At 41.5% G+C, this 19,655-nt stretch overlaps 1 protein-coding gene across 1 annotated transcript in view; it reads left to right on the plus strand.

Annotated features, from left to right (window-relative positions):
* The window catches only part of LOC135547585 (solute carrier family 49 member 4 homolog), an 82,064-nt gene that overhangs the window by 12,099 nt on the left and 50,310 nt on the right, over nucleotides 1-19,655 (plus strand). Inside the window, exons 3-4 of the mRNA XM_064976712.1 lie at nucleotides 14,892-15,175; nucleotides 19,490-19,619. Of these exons, the coding sequence (XP_064832784.1) occupies nucleotides 14,892-15,175; nucleotides 19,490-19,619 (414 nt within the window). The remainder of the gene's footprint in view (nucleotides 1-14,891; nucleotides 15,176-19,489; nucleotides 19,620-19,655) is intronic.

Consider the following 19,655-nt stretch of genomic DNA (forward strand, 5'->3'; position numbering starts at 1 on the left):
GTAATAGAGACCTAAGGGGTGCCATAGTCGAGGGACTACGCCAGAGATGAATGGATAAGTTTGGAATGTACTGAGTGTAGGGAAAGTAATCACGTGGCAGGCATTGATAAGGGGAAAGAGCCATGGATTAGTGATGAAGGGGGTCGAGGTCAGGTCAGGTTAAGGGAGAAAGAAAAGTTTTTTTATGGCCCGTAATCACTTAGTTTCCTGCCTAGCAATAAAGATACCATGTTTGTTCAGATGTGTAGGGGGACACTCGGCCTATGAGAAAGGGTTAAATATCAGTGCTTGTGTGAAAATGTCTTTGTCTAATGCAGCTGTATTGATCCTCTGGGAGAATAAGCTTGGTTTGAGCTTTCATATGGTCCGTAGAGTTTTTACTCTGAGAATTAGAACCACTACACACATCTAACCATTGCACATTCTTAATCTCATCCACAAATGAGTCCTGATTGAACCCTCTGTAGGACCTTCGCTAGACTACCTTAGGGCCAGCCTTTGGTATTTTAGTTTTCATAGAGAGTGCAACCAAGTGTACTGTGGTTTATACCCCCCCCCCCGGGCCTTATTGCTTAATTCTTAAAGAGCGTGTGAATTTTTTTCAGCTTTTTGTTAAAAATTGTGCAAAATTTCAACGTCCTGCTACTCATGCCAGGAATATAGTATATGCATATGATTAGTATGTGTGGATAGAAAACACTCTGAAGTTTCTAAAACTGGTTAAATCATGTCTGACTATAACAGAACGTGTGTAGGAGGCAAAATCCCAAGGAAAACTGTTCACAAAAAACAAAAAAAATATCCCTCCGCCAAATTCTCTGTATTGTCTATGGCAAGGGAAAATAGATTGCGCCCAGTTTACAATTCCTACAGCTTCCACCACGATGTCGCCAGTCTTGGCAATTGGGTTGAAGTTAATCCTTGGTGAAATGAGGAATAGGCACTTCCTGTCATCGGGTACACCGGTGGAAGTTATGGAAGAGAGAATATCAACCATGATTTCAAGACTTGCTGCTATTGAATACAGATCGCCCCGTGATCAATTTGATCGATTATTAACGTATACTAATACCTAAAGTTGGATTACAAAAGTAGTTTGAAGTGTTTTGTCAAAGTTTATAGGCAACTTTTTTAATAAAAAAAAATGACGTTGCGTTTTGGAGAGGTGTGTTTTCCTGGATCAGACGGTCTTCATAAATGGACGTTTTGGGTGGACTTGGACGGATTTAATCAAACAAAAGACCCAATTCTGATGTTTATGGGACATATTGGAGTGCCAACAAAGAAGCTCGTCGAAGGTAATGAATGTTTTATATTTTATTTCTGCGTTTTGTGTAGCGCCGGCTACGCTAATTCTTTTGTTTACGTCCACTTCAGGTATTTCGTGGGGTTGCATGCTATCAGATAATAGCTTCTCATGCTTTCGCCGAAAAGCATTTTAAAAATCTGACATGTTGGCTAGATTCACAACGAGTGTAGCTTTAATTGAGTACCCTGCATGTGTGTTTTAATGAACGTTTGAGTTTTATCGAGTACTATTAGTTGTCACTCTGAAATTTCCCCTGATGCTGATCCCTGTACAGGGACAGCAGCCATAACAAGTTAATTATGATTTTATAAAATAGAAAGGATATTTTTTCCCATTCCGGAGTGAGTGTGCATATGAAGTGGCTATGTTGAGTGTAAAAGTGATCATTTGAAACAGGTCCTATACGCTAGATTTGGAAACTTTAGTTGTGAATGATACAAACCTTAGAATCTCTTAGAAATCAAAACATATATGGGCTGCATGATGTGACTAGGGGCTATTGATGATTTGAGAAAGTTGCAAAAAGCTTGTTCATTAGGCTGCACATGCTGTTCTCCCATCAAGCGTTAATATTTTCACCCATCAGACTATTCTCAATTTAATCGAGTCTTAACTAATGTGTCAAATTTCCTTTGATTTAGAATGGCCCATTATCAAATGGGTAGGAACAGGGGCAGGGAAAAATACATGTCATCAGTATGCACTCGAACAGCGAATGGAGGCCACATTCCAGACAGTTACTTTTTCACTCATGCTGGGTAGGCTGTGGTTATTTCACTCCACTCATCAACCACTGTTTGAGAAGCATGCGGCCTCGCTGCGCCACAGGTGATATTCCACCCAAACCCTGTATGCCATGGGCTCTTTAACCCTGTTCTTGCAGCTTCCCAGTGCTAAATTAGTGAAATCTGTTTGGGAACATCAAAACATATTTCATTAAACTGTTGACAGCCCTTCCCTCTGCACGCTGTAGAAAGTAATGAAGGACAGAGGGGAGGAGATGGACATGCACGGTGGTGAGATGTTCTGTAGCCAAAGGTAATGTGTTAGCCTATTCATTATGAAAAGATAAAAATAGCCTATTACTAGGCTATTCAAAATTAAATACAAATTCACTATAATTGTAGGCTAACTCTGTAGGACGCCCTGCACAATCAATGAACCAACATTATCACCGAGGCTTCTACAGTTCTCTGCCTTGCGTAGTAGGCGGTAGGCTATGTATTGTATAACGGCACAATCATTCTTTTAATTCAGGTTTTTGGAGGAGGCTTGGGCTCATATATGCGTATGCACATGGGTGTTTTGAATGAGTCATCACTTTAAAGGGCTGTCCATTTCATTGTAATTTGTAAGTCGCTCTGGATAAGAGCGTCTGCTAAATGACTTAAATGTAAATGTAATTGTGTTAGGCTTTGAAACAACATTCACAACAACATTGTTTCAACCTGCTGTTGAACTTCTAATTGATCATCACAGTGAGGTGAGTTTTAAAATCACAATACTGTTTTGATAAGTGTTTGTGAGTTTTCAATTGTGTTTGCATTGACGTCAGAGTGGTTAGAAGGACAGAGCCCTGAGTAGCAGGCTATTAGGACCTGATGGTCATTAGCGAGTTGGGTACTACCAACACATGTCCAGAGTGCATAAAAAGACATTACTGTGACTCAACGGTCACATGAATTTCTACTGCGGTCATGACTCATGACTGCCAGTGTGGAAGTAATATGGTCACCGCAATAGCCCTAGACTTACGACTAAGGCCATGGTAACACCCTGCACAACCCCTCACACCCAGAGATGTGCTATGTACTCTCTTTATAAAACGGTTGTTTGGAACCTGGTAGTGCTTTCCCAAAATGATGCCCCATTTATGTACTATGTTGGCCGATTCTTCCTCTGGAAAAGTCTTCTCAAAGGCTACACAGAAATATATATACTTACAATGACCAATATTGTGAATAGCTATGGTAATTTTCTGGTTTCAGGGTGCCCAGTATTGCTTGTAAATTGCAGTTTTAGGGAGGAAAGACATTACCCATCTAGTCTACCATAGTTTTGATGAATGACAGCATTTATAAATCGCTAGTTTGCCAGTTGCATTGTTGTGTTGCGGTATTGAACTGTCGTATTGAAATAGTTTCTGCTCACTTTGACTGCCTCACAATAGCAGAGACATGGAATGGGATTGAGATGCACCATTTCCTTCAAGAGATTAGAATTCTATTTAAATTGTTGAATTGTGTGGATACTTGTTTTCTGTTTCTCTTATCGACTACGGCTTTCATTCACACTTTTCTTTCTGACGTCCTTATTTTTACCAGAATAAAAAAAAACCTGTCCTTTCTTCCATTGCTATTATCAAAAAAATATAGGCAATATTTCCTTTCTAAAACAGTACCTGTGTGTTTGATTGAGGCCCAGACGACAAGGTTATCTGAATTACTTTGGTGATAAAAGTCATTTTATGACCTTCTCTATTGTTAATCTGCCGCTTATTTCTTATTAGGCTCCACATTGACTTCAATTCAGGTGATGCATTATGGGTATTTCAATTGAGGAAGGAAATTGTATTCTCTTAAATATAGCACTTTCACCCACTGAATGTATTATGTTAGGTTGCTGATTTGGGGTCCCAAAGAACAGATAATGAACACTAGTCGTAGTCTAACTGCACATTTTCTGAGTGTGATTGGATCTGTAAAATGAAGACCATTAGTTCAGTTTATTGCAATATTAATACAGACTAAAAAAGAGTCAAATAAAATGATTGGCTCTCATTCTAGGAGGGATACTTAGAAAATTATACTTTCGAATGATTCCTTTTTTAAAGAAAATAATATTCCACTAATTGAAAGTGTTTGCAGAGATGTATCAGCTTTTATATTGCCCCAGGCTTTGTTTACCTCGTCCCAAATCTGTTTTTGCTGCCAGACATATCTGGGACCAGACTAAGGCTGCACTTAACTGAAAACAACCTCTTCAGTCCTACTCACTAGTCTTCGTCCTTGCTGTAACCTTTATGCTTCAGAGGGCAGAGTATGGAACAACAGAATGTGTGTGTGCGTGTGTGTCCTATAGACCTGCATAACGCTGTGTGTGTGTGTGTACTATAGACCTGCATAACGCTGACTTGACGGTATGCATGTACTTGACCATCCATAAGCATTCCAAAATGTCTATGCCGTTGGTGTGGACCATTTTACAGTGACTAGGCCTCCTGGCTGAGTAGGGCATATGCTGTTGTACTCTGTCGTGAGAGATACAGGGTCACAGGCCCAGGCATACGCCATCTAATGAGAGATACGGTTGTAGCGGAGGGGTGTTCATTGGAGACAGAGATATATTGCAAGCGGTAAGGATGCCAACACAACAGCACACCTCAGAGTATTCCCTCTGTTGTAAAAGATCTCACCATCCAACTGAGACCTAGACAGCGTTGCTATATGGGGGTGATAAAGTGCCAATACATAAAGGTTTTACACCCATACTATCCAAAGCACTATCCCTGAGAAGGCTGCCTTGCTCTCTCAGTTAATCACAGTTCCTGGGATTACACTATTAAACATCTCTAGGCTGTCTGGGACAAACAATTCAAGACGGGCTCCCCAAGCCTAACTCCTGTACTTATTAATGGTTTGTAGTTGTAGTAGTACAGTAGGTAACAGTTGAAATGTCAGTAAGTGACACTTTTATGGTCAACGTTAGCCTTTTGTTGGAAGCACACTGGTGATGTAAAAATGTAGATCAAGAGTTAATGTAGCGTAGATCATCAGACCAAACTTGTGGAACTTCATACCATGCCAACCAGAGAACTGGAATGTCCAGGGAACTTTATAGTGCTTGAGCAAGCAGCTTCTGTGTGTTTAAACCATATAGTGGATTTGTGAAGTTTCTGTTTGGGCTTTACATTTACCTGACCTTTGGGAGTTGGAGCAGATAAGCTGAGGTGACCTTTGACCCTTGCATTGAGCCTTATATGATTCCTTATTATTTTTCAGTGCACCGTAAAGCCTTATTGTTTAACAGTTAAGTAGTGCAAAAACATTAGGAACACCTGCTCTTTCCATGACAGACTGACCAGGTGAATCCAAGTGAAAGCTATGATCCCTTATTGATGTCACTTGTTAAATCCACTTCAGTCATTATAGATGAAGGGGAGGCGACAGGTTAAAGGAGTTTTAAGCTATGTACACAATCCATGTCTCAATTGTATCATGTGCCATTCAGAGGGTGAATAGGCAAAACAAAACATTTATATATTTTTTTACCTTTATTTAACTAGGCAAGTCAGTTAAGAACAAATTCTTATTTTCAATGATGGCCTAGGAACAGTGTGTTAACTGCCAGGGGCAGAACGACAGATTTGTACCTTGTCAGCTCGGGGGTTTGAACTTGCAATCTTCCAGTTACTAGTCTAACACTCTAACCACTAGGCTACCCTGCCTCCCTACTAGGCTACCCAAAAATATTTGAGTGCCTTTGAACAGGGTATGGTAGTAGGTGCCAGGCGCACCGGTTTGCATCAAGAACAGCAATGCTGCTGGGTTTTTCACACTCAACAATTTCCCGTGTGTATCGAGAATGGTCCACAACTCAAAGGACATCCAGCCAACTTGACACAACTGTGGGAAGCATTGGTGTCAACATGGGCCAGCGTCCCTGTGGAACACTTTTGACATCTTGTAGAGTCCATGGCCCCAGACAAATTGAGGCTGTTCTGAGGGCAAAAGGAGGCGCAACTCAATATTAGGAAGTTGTTCCTAATCTTTTGTGCACGAGGTGTATATTATCCCTCCACAAACAGTTCCCAAAGTCACCAGCAGGTGTCAGTCATTGCATTGTGTGTTCTTTTGCTGCACACAGGTCTATTAAATCAAATAACATTTTATTTGTCACATGCTTCGTAAACAATTGGTGTAGACCAACAGTGAAATGCTTACTTACAGGTCCTTTTCCAACAATGCAGAATTAAAGATAATGCAAATAGTGACACTAGAAATAAATAAATATACAGTGAATAACAATAACAAAATAGCATGGCTATATACAGGAAGTACCAATAGCCAAGTCGAAGTGCAGGGAGTACGAGGTAATTGAGATAGCTATGTGTGTATATATAGGTAGGGGTAATGTGACTAGGCAACAGGATAGATAATAGACAGTAGCAGCAGTATACTGTAGGTAGGGGTAAAGGAAAGATAATAGACAGTAACAGCAGTATACTGTAGGTAGGGGTAAAGGATAGATAATAGACAGTAACAGCAGTATACTGTAGGTAGGGGTAAAGGATAGATAATAGACAGTAACAGCAGTATACTGTAGGTAGGGGTAAAGTGACTAGACAACAGGATAGATAATAGACAGTAACAGCAGTATACTGTAGGTAGGGGTAAAGTGACTAGACAACAGGATAGATAATAGACAGTAACAGCAGTATACTGTAGGTAGGGGTAAAGTGACTAGACAACAGGATAGATAATAGACAGTAACAGCAGTATACTGTAGGTAGGGGTAATGTGACTAGACAACAGGATAGATAATAGACAGTAACAGCAGTATACTGTAAGTAGGGGTAAAGTGACTAGGCAACAGGATAGATAATAGACAGTAACAGCAGTATACTGTAAGTAGGGGTAAAGTGACTAGGCAACAGGATAGATAATAGACAGTAACAGCAGTATACTGTAGGTAGGGGTAAAGGTTAGATAATAGACAGTAACAGCAGTATACTGTAGGTAGGGGTAAAGTGACTAGGCAACAGGATAGATAATAGACAGTAACAGCAGTATACTGTAGGTAGGGGTAATGTGACTAGGCAACAGGATAGATAATAGACAGTAGCAGCAGTATACTGTAGTTAGGGGTAATGTGACTAGACAACAGGATAGATAATAGACAGTAACAGCAGTATACTGTAGGTAGGGGTAAAGGTTAGATAATAGACAGTAACAGCAGTATACTGTAGGGAGGGTAAAGGATAGATAATAGACAGTAACAGCAGTATACTGTAGGTAGGGGTAAAGGTTAGATAATAGACAGTAACAGCAGTATACTGTAGGTAGGGGTAAAGGTTAGATAATAGACAGTAACAGCAGTATACTGTAGGTAGGGGTTAAGTGACTAGACAACAGGATAGATAATAGACAGTAACAGCAGTATACTGTAGGTAGGGGTAAAGGATAGATAATAGACAGTAACAGCAGTATACTGTAGGTAGGGGTAAAGGATAGATAATAGACAGTAACAGCAGTATACTGTAGGTAGGGGTAAAGTGACTAGACAACAGGATATATAATAGACAATAACAGCAGTATACTGTAAGTAGGGGTAAAGTGACTAGGCAACAGGAAATATAATAGACAGTAACAGCAGTATACTGTAGTTAGGGGTAAAGTGACTAGGCAACAGGATAGATAATAGACAGTAACAGCAGTATACTGTAGGTAGGGGTAAAGTGACTAGGCAACAGGAAATATAATAGTAACAGCAGTATACTGTAGGTAGGGGTAAAGTGACTAGGCAACGGATAGATAATAGACAGTAGCAGCAGTATACTGTAAGTAGGGGTAAAGGATAGATAATAGACAGTAGCAGCAGTATACTGTAGTTAGGGGTAATGTGACTAGACAACCGGATAGATAATAGACAGTAACAGCAGTATACTGTAGTTAGGGGTAATGTGACTAGATAATAGACAGTAACAGCAGTATACTGTAGTTAGGGGTAATGTGACTAGACAACAGGATAGATAATAGACAGTAACAGCAGTATACTGTAGTTAGGGGTAATGTGACTAGACAACAGGATAGATAATAGACAGTAACAGCAGTATACTGTAGGTAGGGGTAAAGTGACTAGACAACAGGATAGATAATAGACAGTAACAGCAGTATACTGTAGGGAGGGTAAAGTGACTAGATAATAGACAGTAACAGCAGTATACTGTAGGTAGGGGTAAAGGTTAGATAATAGACAGTAACAGCAGTATACTGTAGGTAGGGGTAAAGTGACTAGACAACAGGATAGATAGTAGACAGAGCTGTAGCAGCAGTGTATGTGGTGAGTGTAAAAGTGTGTGTGTGTGGCGTCAGTATGCATGTTGTGTGTGTGTGTGTGTGTGTGTGTGTTTTGGGGTGTCAGTGTAATTATGTGTGGGTAGAGTCCAGTGTGTTTGCAGTTAATGCAAAAAAGGGTCAATGCAGGTAGTCTGGGTAGCCATTTGATTAGCTATTTCGCAGTCTTATGGCTTGGTGGTGGAAGCTGTTCAGGGTCCTTTTGGTTTCGGACTTGGTGTACCGCTTGCCGTGCGCTGGCTCAGAGTCTACCACTTGGGTGGCTGGAGTGGTTAAAAACATGTTGGGCCTTCCTCTGACACAGCCTGATATAGAGGCCCTGGATGGCAGTGAGCTCGTCTCCAGTGATGTACTGGGCCGCAGTCAACACCAATGTTCCCTCAAAATGATTGGGGCACTGAGCAAACTTTTAGGTCTTGTTAGTGGAAACTTGAATGTTGTGAGAAGTTTGCGCAACTTCTGGCGCACGTTTACAATGAACACTGAGGCTGTAGCCTTACAGTTTTAGACAGTAGTCAATAGGCTATTGTGGCTATTTAAGTATAATGTAGGCCTACAAACAAAACCAATGGAGCAAAACCCATAACATTTTTTCACATGGAAATAGCTTTTGATTTCTATGATGCGTTCAGTCTCTGCCTACAACAAAATCAACACTCAATCTTGGAAAGTTAGATTTGTTTTAATTTGTTGCATTGAAAAGGGCTGGTATAATGTTTTTTTTCTGATATTAAACTTCTATATAGTGCAAAATAATGGGGCGAAGTCAGTGAAGTTCAATCTCTTGCGTTTCTGCACGGCCTGGCATTTCTTCTGCGAGGCAGTCCTGGAGGAGGTTTTCAGATGAACCAAGGAGGAGTGCAGATGAGAACAGCAAGCCAGCAGAGCACTTAGAACAGCAGCAGTCAGGGGCAAAACAGCTTAGAGGGACATTGCTCACCACCAGTGGTGGAAAAGGTATTCAGTTGGGATCCTTGAGTAGAAGTATATATGCCTTAATAGAAACTTACTCAAGTAAAAGTAAAAGTCACCCAGTAAAATACAACTTGAATAAAAGTATTTGGTTCTAAATATTCTTAAGTATCAAATATAAATAATTTCAAATTCCTTATATTAAGCAAAGCAGACGGCACCATTTTCATGTTTAAAACATTTACAGACAGCCAGGGGCACACTCCAACACTTAGACATCATTTACAGACAGCCAGGGGCTGACTCCAACACTTAGACATCATTTACAGACAGCCAGGGGCAGACTCCAACACTTAGACATCATTTACAGACAGCCAGGGGCAGACTCCAACACTTAGACATCATTTACAGACAGACAGGGGCTGACTCCAACACTTAGACATCATTTACAGACAGCCAGGGGCAGACTCCAACACTTAGACATCATTTACAGACAGACAGGGGCAGACTCCAACACTTAGACATCATTTACAGACAGCCAGGGGCAGACTCCAACACTTAGACATCATTTACAGACAGCCAGGGGCAGACTCCAACACTTAGACATCATTTACAGACAGACAGGGGCAGACTCCAACACTTAGACATCATTTACAGACAGCCAGGGGCAGACTCCAACACTTAGACATCATTTACAGACAGACAGGGGCAGACTCCAACACTTAGACATCATTTACAGACAGCCAGGGGCTGACTCCAACACTTAGACATCATTTACAGACAGACAGGGGCAGACTCCAACACTTAGACATCATTTACAGACAGCCAGGGGCAGACTCCAACACTTAGACATCATTTACAAATGATGCATATGTTTTTTGTGAGTTCGCCAGATCAGAAGCAGTAGGGATGACCACGTGTTCTCTTGATAAGTGCATGAATTGGACCATGTTCCTGTCCTACTAAGCATTCAAAATGTAACGAGTACTTTTGGGTGTAAGGGATGTATTGAGTAAAAAAAGTACATTATTTTAGTGAAATAAAAGTTTTCAAAAAAATATATAGTAAAGTACAGATATCCCAAAAACTACTTAAGTAGTACTTTAAAGTATTTTTACTTAAGTACTTTACATTAATGATCACCACCCTGCTGAGTTAAAGTTCTGAGACATGGGGTTTGTTATTGTCAACCAATACTGCTGCTATGTATGTGTCTCACACATATACATATGCAATTTACACATCTCTTTCCAGAGTGTGGGTGCTCTGCTTGTGATTGTGATTTAGATGTAGGCTAGCGCGTTTAATCTTGAATCTTGTTCTGGAGGCAGCTCTGCAGAGTGGTCACTAGCTTGCACAGCCACGAAGTCATTTTTTACAATATAGCCAATTTTGACTTTGCAGCTGGCCTATCTAAGGGGAAATCACTCATGTCTGCCTCCAGGACAAGACTCATGACAATAAACGTCAACCTGTGATTTAGATACAATAAGCCCAATTGGCTACTGATCTGATTTGAAATAGCACTTTGTGGAGATGAGCAGGAGAGGAGCTGAGCGGGAGGGGAGGAGAGCAGCTGAGAGGAGAGGACTGGAGGAGGGAAGAGAAGCTGAGGAGTTCAAGGGCATTGCAGGCAGTGATCAAACGGAGAAGAATGGCTGTGCTGTAAGGGAGAAGGATGGTTGCAGTTAGCTTGATTTAGGAACAGGAGAGATCCATTGACAGCATGTACTAGATGTTATTTTTAAAGGAGGGAGAACCATCGTTTAATTTTCGATTGGCATCTTTTTTAACCATATGCTCTGGAGTGTAAACGTTGTTCAGTTTGGAGCTCATTTCTGAGAATCAAAGGGAGTGAGTTGTGGGATTGAAACACCTTTCTGTTGTCAGAGCTATTCTCTAGTCTAGGTCAGGGAAAAATACCTAAGGAGAATCTGAGTCAGTCAGAATATCTGAAAAGAGGCCAGGGCAGGAGAGGAGAAAAGATATTAGTGGTCACTGATTAAACAGAGGTCAGAGCAGAGCAGCATTGATGATAACTCTCGAATCAAATCAGGTTAAGGTAGCTGTCTGAAAGCCAATGAATCTTCATTTTTGCCATTTTTTTCATGTATTGAAAACAGTAACTCCCCTCAATGTACTCTGAACATTTCATGACTCCAGCATCAAGAAAATATGTTAAAAATGGCGTCTGAAGTTTCAAAATGGTATGTTATTGGCAAAATATGGCTGTTTTCTGTTTCGGCCCCCTTGAACTTTGCGACCTTTTGCCACATTTCAGGCTTCAAACATAAAGATATAAAACTGTATTTTTTTGTAAAGAATCAACAACAAGTGGGACACAATCATGAAGTGGAATGACATTTATTGGATATTTCAAACTTTTTTAACAAATCAAAAACTGAAAAATTGGGCGTGCAAAATTATTCATCCCCTTTACTTTCAGTGCAGCAAACTCTCTCCAGAAGTTCAGTGAGGATCTTTGAATGATCCAATGTTGACCTAAATGACTAATGATGATAAATGCAATCCACCTGTGTGTAATCAAGTCTCCGTATAAATGCACCTGCACTGTGATAGTCTCAGAGGTTCGTTAAAAGCGCAGAGAGCATCATGAAGAACAAGGAACACACCAGGCAGGTCCGAGATACTGTTGTGAAGAAGTTTAAAGCCGGATTTGGATACAAAAAGTTTTCCCAAGCTTTAAACATCCCAAGGAGCACTGTGCAAGCGATAATATTGAAATTGAAGGAGTATCAGACCACTGCAAATCTACCAAGACCTGGCCGTCCCTCTAAACTTTCAGCTCATACAAGGAGAAGACTGATCAGAGATGCAGCCAAGAGGCCCATGATCACTCTGGATGAACTGCAGAGATCTACAGCTGAGGTGGGAGACTCTGTCCATAGGACAACAACAGTATATTGCACAAATCTGGTCTTTATGGAAGAGTGGCAAGAAGAAAGCCATTTCTTAAAGATATCCATAAAAAGTGTATTTTAAAGTTTGCCACAAGCCACCTGGGAGACACACCAAACATGTGGAAGAAGGTGCTCTGGTCAGATGAAACCAAAATTGAACTTTTTGGCAACAATGCAAAACGTTATGTTTGGCGTAAAAGCAACACAGCTCATCACCCTGACCACACCATCCCCACTGTCAAACATGGTGGTGGCAGCATCATGGTTTGGGCCTGCTTTTCTTCAGCAGGGACAGGGAAGATGGTTAAAATTGATGGGAAGATGGATGGAGCCAAATACAGGACCATTCTGGAAGAAAACCTGATGGAGTCTGCAAAAGACCTGAGACTGGGACGGAGATTTGTCTTCCAACAAGACAATGATCCAAAACATAAAGCAAAATCTACAATGGAATGGTTCAAAAATAAACATATCCAGGTGTTAGAATGGCCAAGTCAAAGTCCAGACCTGAATCCAATCGAGAATCTGTGGAAAGAACTGAAAACTGCTGTTCACAAATGCTCTCCATCCAACCTCACTGAGCTCGAGCTGTTTTGCAAGGAGGAATGGGAAAAAATTTTGTCTCGATGTGCAAAACTGATAGTCAGACCCCAAGCGACTTACAGCTGTAATCGCAGCAAAAGGTGGCGCTACAAAGTATTAACTTAAGGGGGCTGAATAATTTTGCACGCCCAATTTTTCAGTTTTTGATTTGTTAAAGTTTGAAATATCCAATAAATGTCGTTCCACAACATGATTGTGTCCCACTTGTTGTTGATTCTTCACAAAAAAATACAGTTTTATATCTTTGTTTGAAGCCTGAAATGTGGCAAAAGGTCGCAAAGTTCAAGGGGGCCGAATACTTTCGCAAGGCACTGTATATACACATACACACACACACACACACACACATATACACACACATACACACACACACACACACACAAGGCACTGTATATACACATACACACACACACACACACACACACACACACACACATACACACACACATACACACATATACACGCACAGCCATGACCCATTGTGCCAATGATACTGCCATGGCTTCTCTGATTGTGCCATCCTCTGACATGTTAGATTGGAGTGGGTTTCCGGCAGTGGCAGTAGTATTACCTCTGTTACACTATGACAGGTTAAGAGACATGAGCATACTGTATATCTAACTGACTGACTTTCTTCCTCGCTGGGCTGGCTTGGTTTCAGAGCAATGAGATTTTCTCTGACAGGGTTCATCAATACACATTAAGTGAATCATCTCTCGCAGAACGACCGCTCTCCCTCCCGTCCTCCTCTCTTCCACTCCTCTTCTCCTCCTCCCTCCACTCTTCCACACCCCAGAATCATCAAGCAGGAATTGATTAATCATCCCTTTATCTGAGAATTTGATTAGCAGTCTCCTCCATCTATCTGAAGACCTTTATATTATGTTGATCGCTTCAGTTGAGGCCGAGGTCACATTTCATATTAGGTCAGATTTCATTTTAGGCCACACAGTGATAAGGTCACACAGATGGTTTTTAGAAGGTATATCCCTTGAGACTGAATGTTCTCGATCAGAATCCTTCAGATATCCATGCATCAAATCTAGTGTGTTAAATCAGATATCATATCTAATGAAAATTATTATCAGTTAGATACAGTACTCGTAGTCTTGTACCGATCACCATTGATTGAGGATTTGGAATTCTCCAAGGATCAGTGGAGGATGGGATGTCATCAAGTATAGCAGATGGAACATAGATCTTAGGAACAGCGGGCACCATAAATAATTTCATAATTTTGATAATTCTGTTTGGCTTTAATGGAATGAGTGATCACAGCGCGAGAGGGAGAGAGAGTGGGAGAGAGATGGGGGAGGGGGCTAGATGGAGAGCGAGTGGAGGAGGGAGAGAAATGGGAGGAAGGTGGAAAGTGGAAGGAGAGAGACCGAAGAGACGTGAGGGAGACTATTTTAGTGTAGAAGACAGAGGGGGAGGGAGGGGGTGGGTTAAGAGTTTGAGAAGATCTCAGGAGGAGGTAAGGGATAAAGACACTTCCATCAATCTGCCTTGTCAGTGTTGGCGGCTCTTGTCATCTGCCATGAGCTGCTCTTGTTTGAGCTGTTTTTGGTTTGCGCTGCTCTGGTTTGAACTGTCAAGGCAGACGGTGGCAGACTGTCTGAGAGTTGCTCGTTTTTCTCTCTGTATCCACTTCTCTCTCTTTTTCTAAGCTCAATCATTTTCTCTGTCTCTCTGTCTCTCTGTCTCTCTGTCTCTCTGTCTGTGTGTGTGTGTGATCTCAGACAGGGCAGACTGAACCTTGTCTTTACAAAGCTGAGCTCACGGACAATTAATCAGCACAGCAGTGTTCTGTTCTCCCTGGCCACTCAGGCCTCAGACACACTGGGCTGGCTGGGCACAGGGGACTCAGAGTTACTGAACATTGAGGAAATGTGGGACCACTTATTGTATGTTCATAAATAATCTAATGATGTTTTCTATAGTTCTGAATGAAAAATACTGAGAGCTTATCACATGTACAATAACATTTATCTGGTTCCACTGTTTGCCTTGTCTGTATGCATGATGTGACATTAATGTTTCATGTTTCTCCCTGTCCTCTCCTCTCTGCAGGTTAATACACGGTGGTCAGCTATTGAATGGTTTGGCCGGACCAACAATAATGAGCGCTGGACCCCTCCTCTCCACCACATGGTTCGCTCCAGACCAGAGAGCCACAGCCACCGCTGTCGCCTCATTGGTCAGCTATCTGGGGGCGGCGTGCTCCTTCATCGTCGGCCCACTGCTTGTGCCCGCCCCTAACGACACCACCCGTGTCATGGTGGCCCGAGCTGTTGTCTCGACAGACACCCAGATCAATCACATACGAGACAGGATTCAGCTGGTTTTGTATGCAGGTACTGATGTTTTGTCTTATGTAGCTATTATAAAGGCTTTATGAATGCATACGTAAGGGGGCGTGCAGTAAAGTGTTACCCAGATACACAAGACAGAATCCAACTGGTTGTGTATGCAGACAGGCCAAACAAAAAGAAATGCTGTCGCTACCTCGCATTCAAACCAAGGTGCATGAACACTGGCGCAATGAGAATACTGAAGATGAGAAGATATTCAGTACAATGTCCTACAAAGAGTCGTATGTATGTAGGTAGGTACTGACAGCAGCACAGACAGTCAGTCATCATTACCCTGCAGGAATCAATAACAGACCATCTCTGGTCTGGATCTTGTCTAGGGAGAGATTCAAAGTGATCTGACTGTCTCATCACACAAATACCAGTCTCAAACGTTTCAACAATGTACTATTCAGAACAGAACGGGCTGCCATAAAAAGATGGGAGCTTGGATTGGTCTGCTTAACTGATTCAGAAAATTAAAGCATTTAATGAAAAAAAAATATATTATCCGCCCACAATGGTACATTGAAGCTCTGGCTTTGTGTTAACCTAAGGGCGCATTCTTATTACATTTAAAAGGACAAAACAGACACCTTTTCTGAACCGAGCCCTTTAGAGGTCATAGGGAAATTAATTTCAAGTCAGAAAGCATTTAGAGGGAATTATATTCCTTGATGTTTTCCTTCTGCTTCTCTGAGGATAATATATTCTGCACCTCCATACACACACTACAGAAAAGCAGCAGTCAACCCTTGTGCCAAATGAAAAGTATTTTTTGGGTTGAAAAAACTAATGTGAGCTGCGTTGCTCTAGCCAGCCAGTAAAAATGCAGCTGCTGTCCAACCAATCTGCACATTATGACAAGAAAAAACATGATTTATGATTCTGGTGGTACTTTTTGGGAAATAGATTGTCTGAAGATGCTATAGATTTTCCAAGTGAGATGTGTCCGATTCGGTTGCCCATGCCAAGCCATGCCAGGCCAGGCCCAGTGAAAAGGGTTGGGGGATTTAGTAGCTTGTTTGGAAGCCAGGGCCATGAAGGCAGGCTACCAGAGAGTATCAGAGCCCTCTACAGTGTCTGTGCCAGCTGAATAATCTAGTCCCAGGGACATCACTCTGATAAACCGCTGCTCTCTTAATTGACTACACTGGACATCATCAACACAGCAGGTCTGTATGTTCGCAGGTTCTGTGCTCTGCTGTCCTGTTCTGTTCCATCTAAAAGTAGGGTGGAATCAGAGACGTATACATCTACAGTTGAAGTCAGAGGTTGACATTCACCTTCGCCAAATATATTTCAACTCAGTTTTTCACAATTCCTGACATTTAATCCTAGTAAAAATTCCCTGTCTTAGATCAGTTAGGATCACCACTATTTTAAGAATGTGAAATGTCAGAATAATAGTTGAGAATGATTTGGTTTATTTCAGCTTTTATTTCTTTCATCACATTCCCAGTGGGTCAGAAGTTTACATACACTCAATTAGTATTTGGTAGCATTGCCTTTAAATTGTTTAACTTGGATCAAATGTTTCGGGTAGCCTTCCACAAGCTTCCCACAATAAGTTGAGTGAATGTTGGCCCATTCCTCCTGACAGAGCTGGTGTAACTGAGTCAAGTTTGTAGGCCTCCTTGCTCGCACACGCTTTTTCAGTTCTGCCCACAGATTTTCTAGGATTGAGTTCAGGGCTTTGTGATGGCCCCTCCAATACCTTGACTTTGTTGTCCTTAAGCCATTTTGCCACAACTTTGGAAGTATGCTTGGGGCCATTTTCCATTTGGAATACCCATTTGCAACCAAGCTTGAACTTCCTGACTGTCTTGAGATGTTGCTTCAATATATGCACATCATTTTCCTTCCTCATGATGCCATCTATTTTGTGAAGTACGCCAGTCCCTCCTGCAGCAAAGCACCCCTATGTTTGATGCTGCCAACCCGTGCTTCACGGTTGGGATGGTGTTCTTTGGCTTGCTAGCCTCCCCCTTTTCCCTTCAAACATAATGATGGTCATTATGACCAAACAGTTCTGTTTGTTTCATCATACCAGAGGACATTTCTCCAAAAAGTACTGTCGTGTCTTTGGCTATGCCAGATTAAGTGATATAACATGCTATTCTATAAAATCCTTTCTCCGTAATTAATATTACCTGATTGAGCTAATCATGTAAATGTAATTAACTGGATAGTCGCGGCACCACAAAATAATATTTATAGAGCTGTTATCTTCCGAATAAACTCACAAAGACCTAGTAATATTTTACAGCAATAGTAGTCAATATTAATCATCACCTTAATTCAGTCTCATCTGAAAGTTGTACATTCTTGGTTATCTTCATGAACCCTGGCTAACAAGTTGAATCAGCAATACAAAATTGGGTTTAATTATTTATTTACTAAACACCTAACTAATCACATAGAATTACATATACAAAGAATGAATCATACCTTGATTACAAATTATATCATAAAGGAAAACGTCCCTAGCAGATGGAACAGATATGACAGCTGGTTACACAAAAGAAAAGGGGCTGGGTTTGAGTGAAAGAGCGGGAAGACTGAGGGACAAAGGGAGAAGCTGTGCTATCGTACAGTATCTTATGCATTCTAAATTGCCACCCATTTGGAAAAGGAAAATGCAATAAATATTTACTCTGAGCTGCACTTCGGTAGGTTGGTGGTAGATGGATGGCTGTGTTGCCAAACCGAGTCCTTTATCCTTTGAAGAATGTCTCTGGTGGTCAATTGGATACGTTGTTTTAACGTCATTGTGTGGTAGAAGGGATATTCTGTCTGTTCTTTCCTAGCCCGTGTTTGCAGCGGCTGCTGCTAACTCAACGGCTAGGAGGTATCACTTCTGTAGTGAATAAGAGTTCAAAGTTCATACCATTCGCAACCAAAGCTCACGCTGAGGTTGGCTTCGTTCTGTAGTTGACATGTTAGTCCTTTTAACACAGAGGCTGCAGGCCTCACGTACTTTGGTACAGGAGGTTACATTTTCGTCAAGGCTTTATATAGTGGAGCGAGAAGGGCGTGTTTGAAAAGTTTTATAACCCATGTGTCTTCACAGGGGCGGGCCACTGATTGATCAGAGCCCTAACCTTATGAAAACCCAAATCTCTCATTTGGAAGCTAAAATTACATTTCATCTCGAAAGTCCCAGATGACCACCGAACTGACATCCCATTCATTAAGTACCACCTCATATGTTCAATTGGTCGGATTACCAGAATATTGTTAATTTCCTCCCACCTTCTGATGTTCCCAGAATCTCTATGTTAACCAAGGGGTTTTCTAATTTCACATCAGTAGGGTAGAGAGAGGAAAAAGGGGGGAAGAGGTATTTATGACTGTCATAAACCTACCCCCAGGCCAACGTCATGACAGTACGATCTTTGTCCCCATGTGCAGTTGCAAACCGTAGTCTGGCTTTTTTATGGCGGTTTTGGAGCAGTGGCTTCTTTCTTGCTGAGCAGCCTTTCAGGTTTTGTCGATGTATGATTTGTTTTACTGAGGATTTTGACACTTTTGTACCCGTTTCCTCCAGCATCTTCACAAGGTCCTTTGCTGTTCTGGGATTGATTTGCACTTTTTTGCACCAAAGTACTTTAATCTCTAGGAGACAGAACGCGTCTCCTTCCTGAGCGGTATGACGGCTATTGGTCCCATGGTGTTTATACTTGTCTACTATTGATTGTACAGATGAACGTGGTACCTTCAGGCGTTTGGAAATTGCTCCCAAGGATGAACCAGACTTGTGGAGTTCTACAATCTTTTTTCTGAGGTCTTGGCTGATTTCTTTTGATTTTCCCATGATGTCAAGCAAAGAGGCACTGAGTTTGAAGGTAGGCCTTGAAATACATCCACAGGTACACCTCCAATTGAATCAAATGATGTCAATTAGCCTATCAGAAGCTTCTAAAGCCATGACATTTTCTGGAATTTTCCAAGCTGTTTAAAGGCACAATCAACTTAGTATATGTAAACTTCTGACCCACTGGAATTGTGATACAGTGAATTATGAGTGTAATTGTTGGAAAAATTACTTGTGTCATGCACAAAGTAGATGTCCTAACCGACTTGCCAAAACTATAGTTTGTTAACAAGAAATTTGTGGAGTGGTTGAAAAACGAGTTTTAATGACTCCAACCTAAGTGTATGGAAAGTTCCGACGTCAACTGTATCTCTGCGTGGAATGGGTTTGTTCCTGACACATTGACTGAGTTCAGGTCATTGGGAGGCTAATAATAACCTTTATCTTTGACCTTAAGGTTAATAACCCACTGAGCTGTCTTTCTCCCTCCTGCCATATAGAGCTTGGTGTGGTGGCGGTGCTGTTTGCTGCGGTGCTGTTCTACTTCCCCTCCCGGCCCCCCAGACCTCCCAGTGTAGCCGCTGCCAGCCAGAGACTCCGCTACAGCAGCAGCATCTGCAGACTACTCAGGTATGTGCTGTCTGGTCCTTTGACATCGTCACACAC

Source organism: Oncorhynchus masou, chromosome 10 (genome assembly GCF_036934945.1).
Source record: "Oncorhynchus masou masou isolate Uvic2021 chromosome 10, UVic_Omas_1.1, whole genome shotgun sequence".
NCBI classification, from domain to species: Eukaryota; Metazoa; Chordata; class Actinopteri; order Salmoniformes; family Salmonidae; genus Oncorhynchus; species Oncorhynchus masou.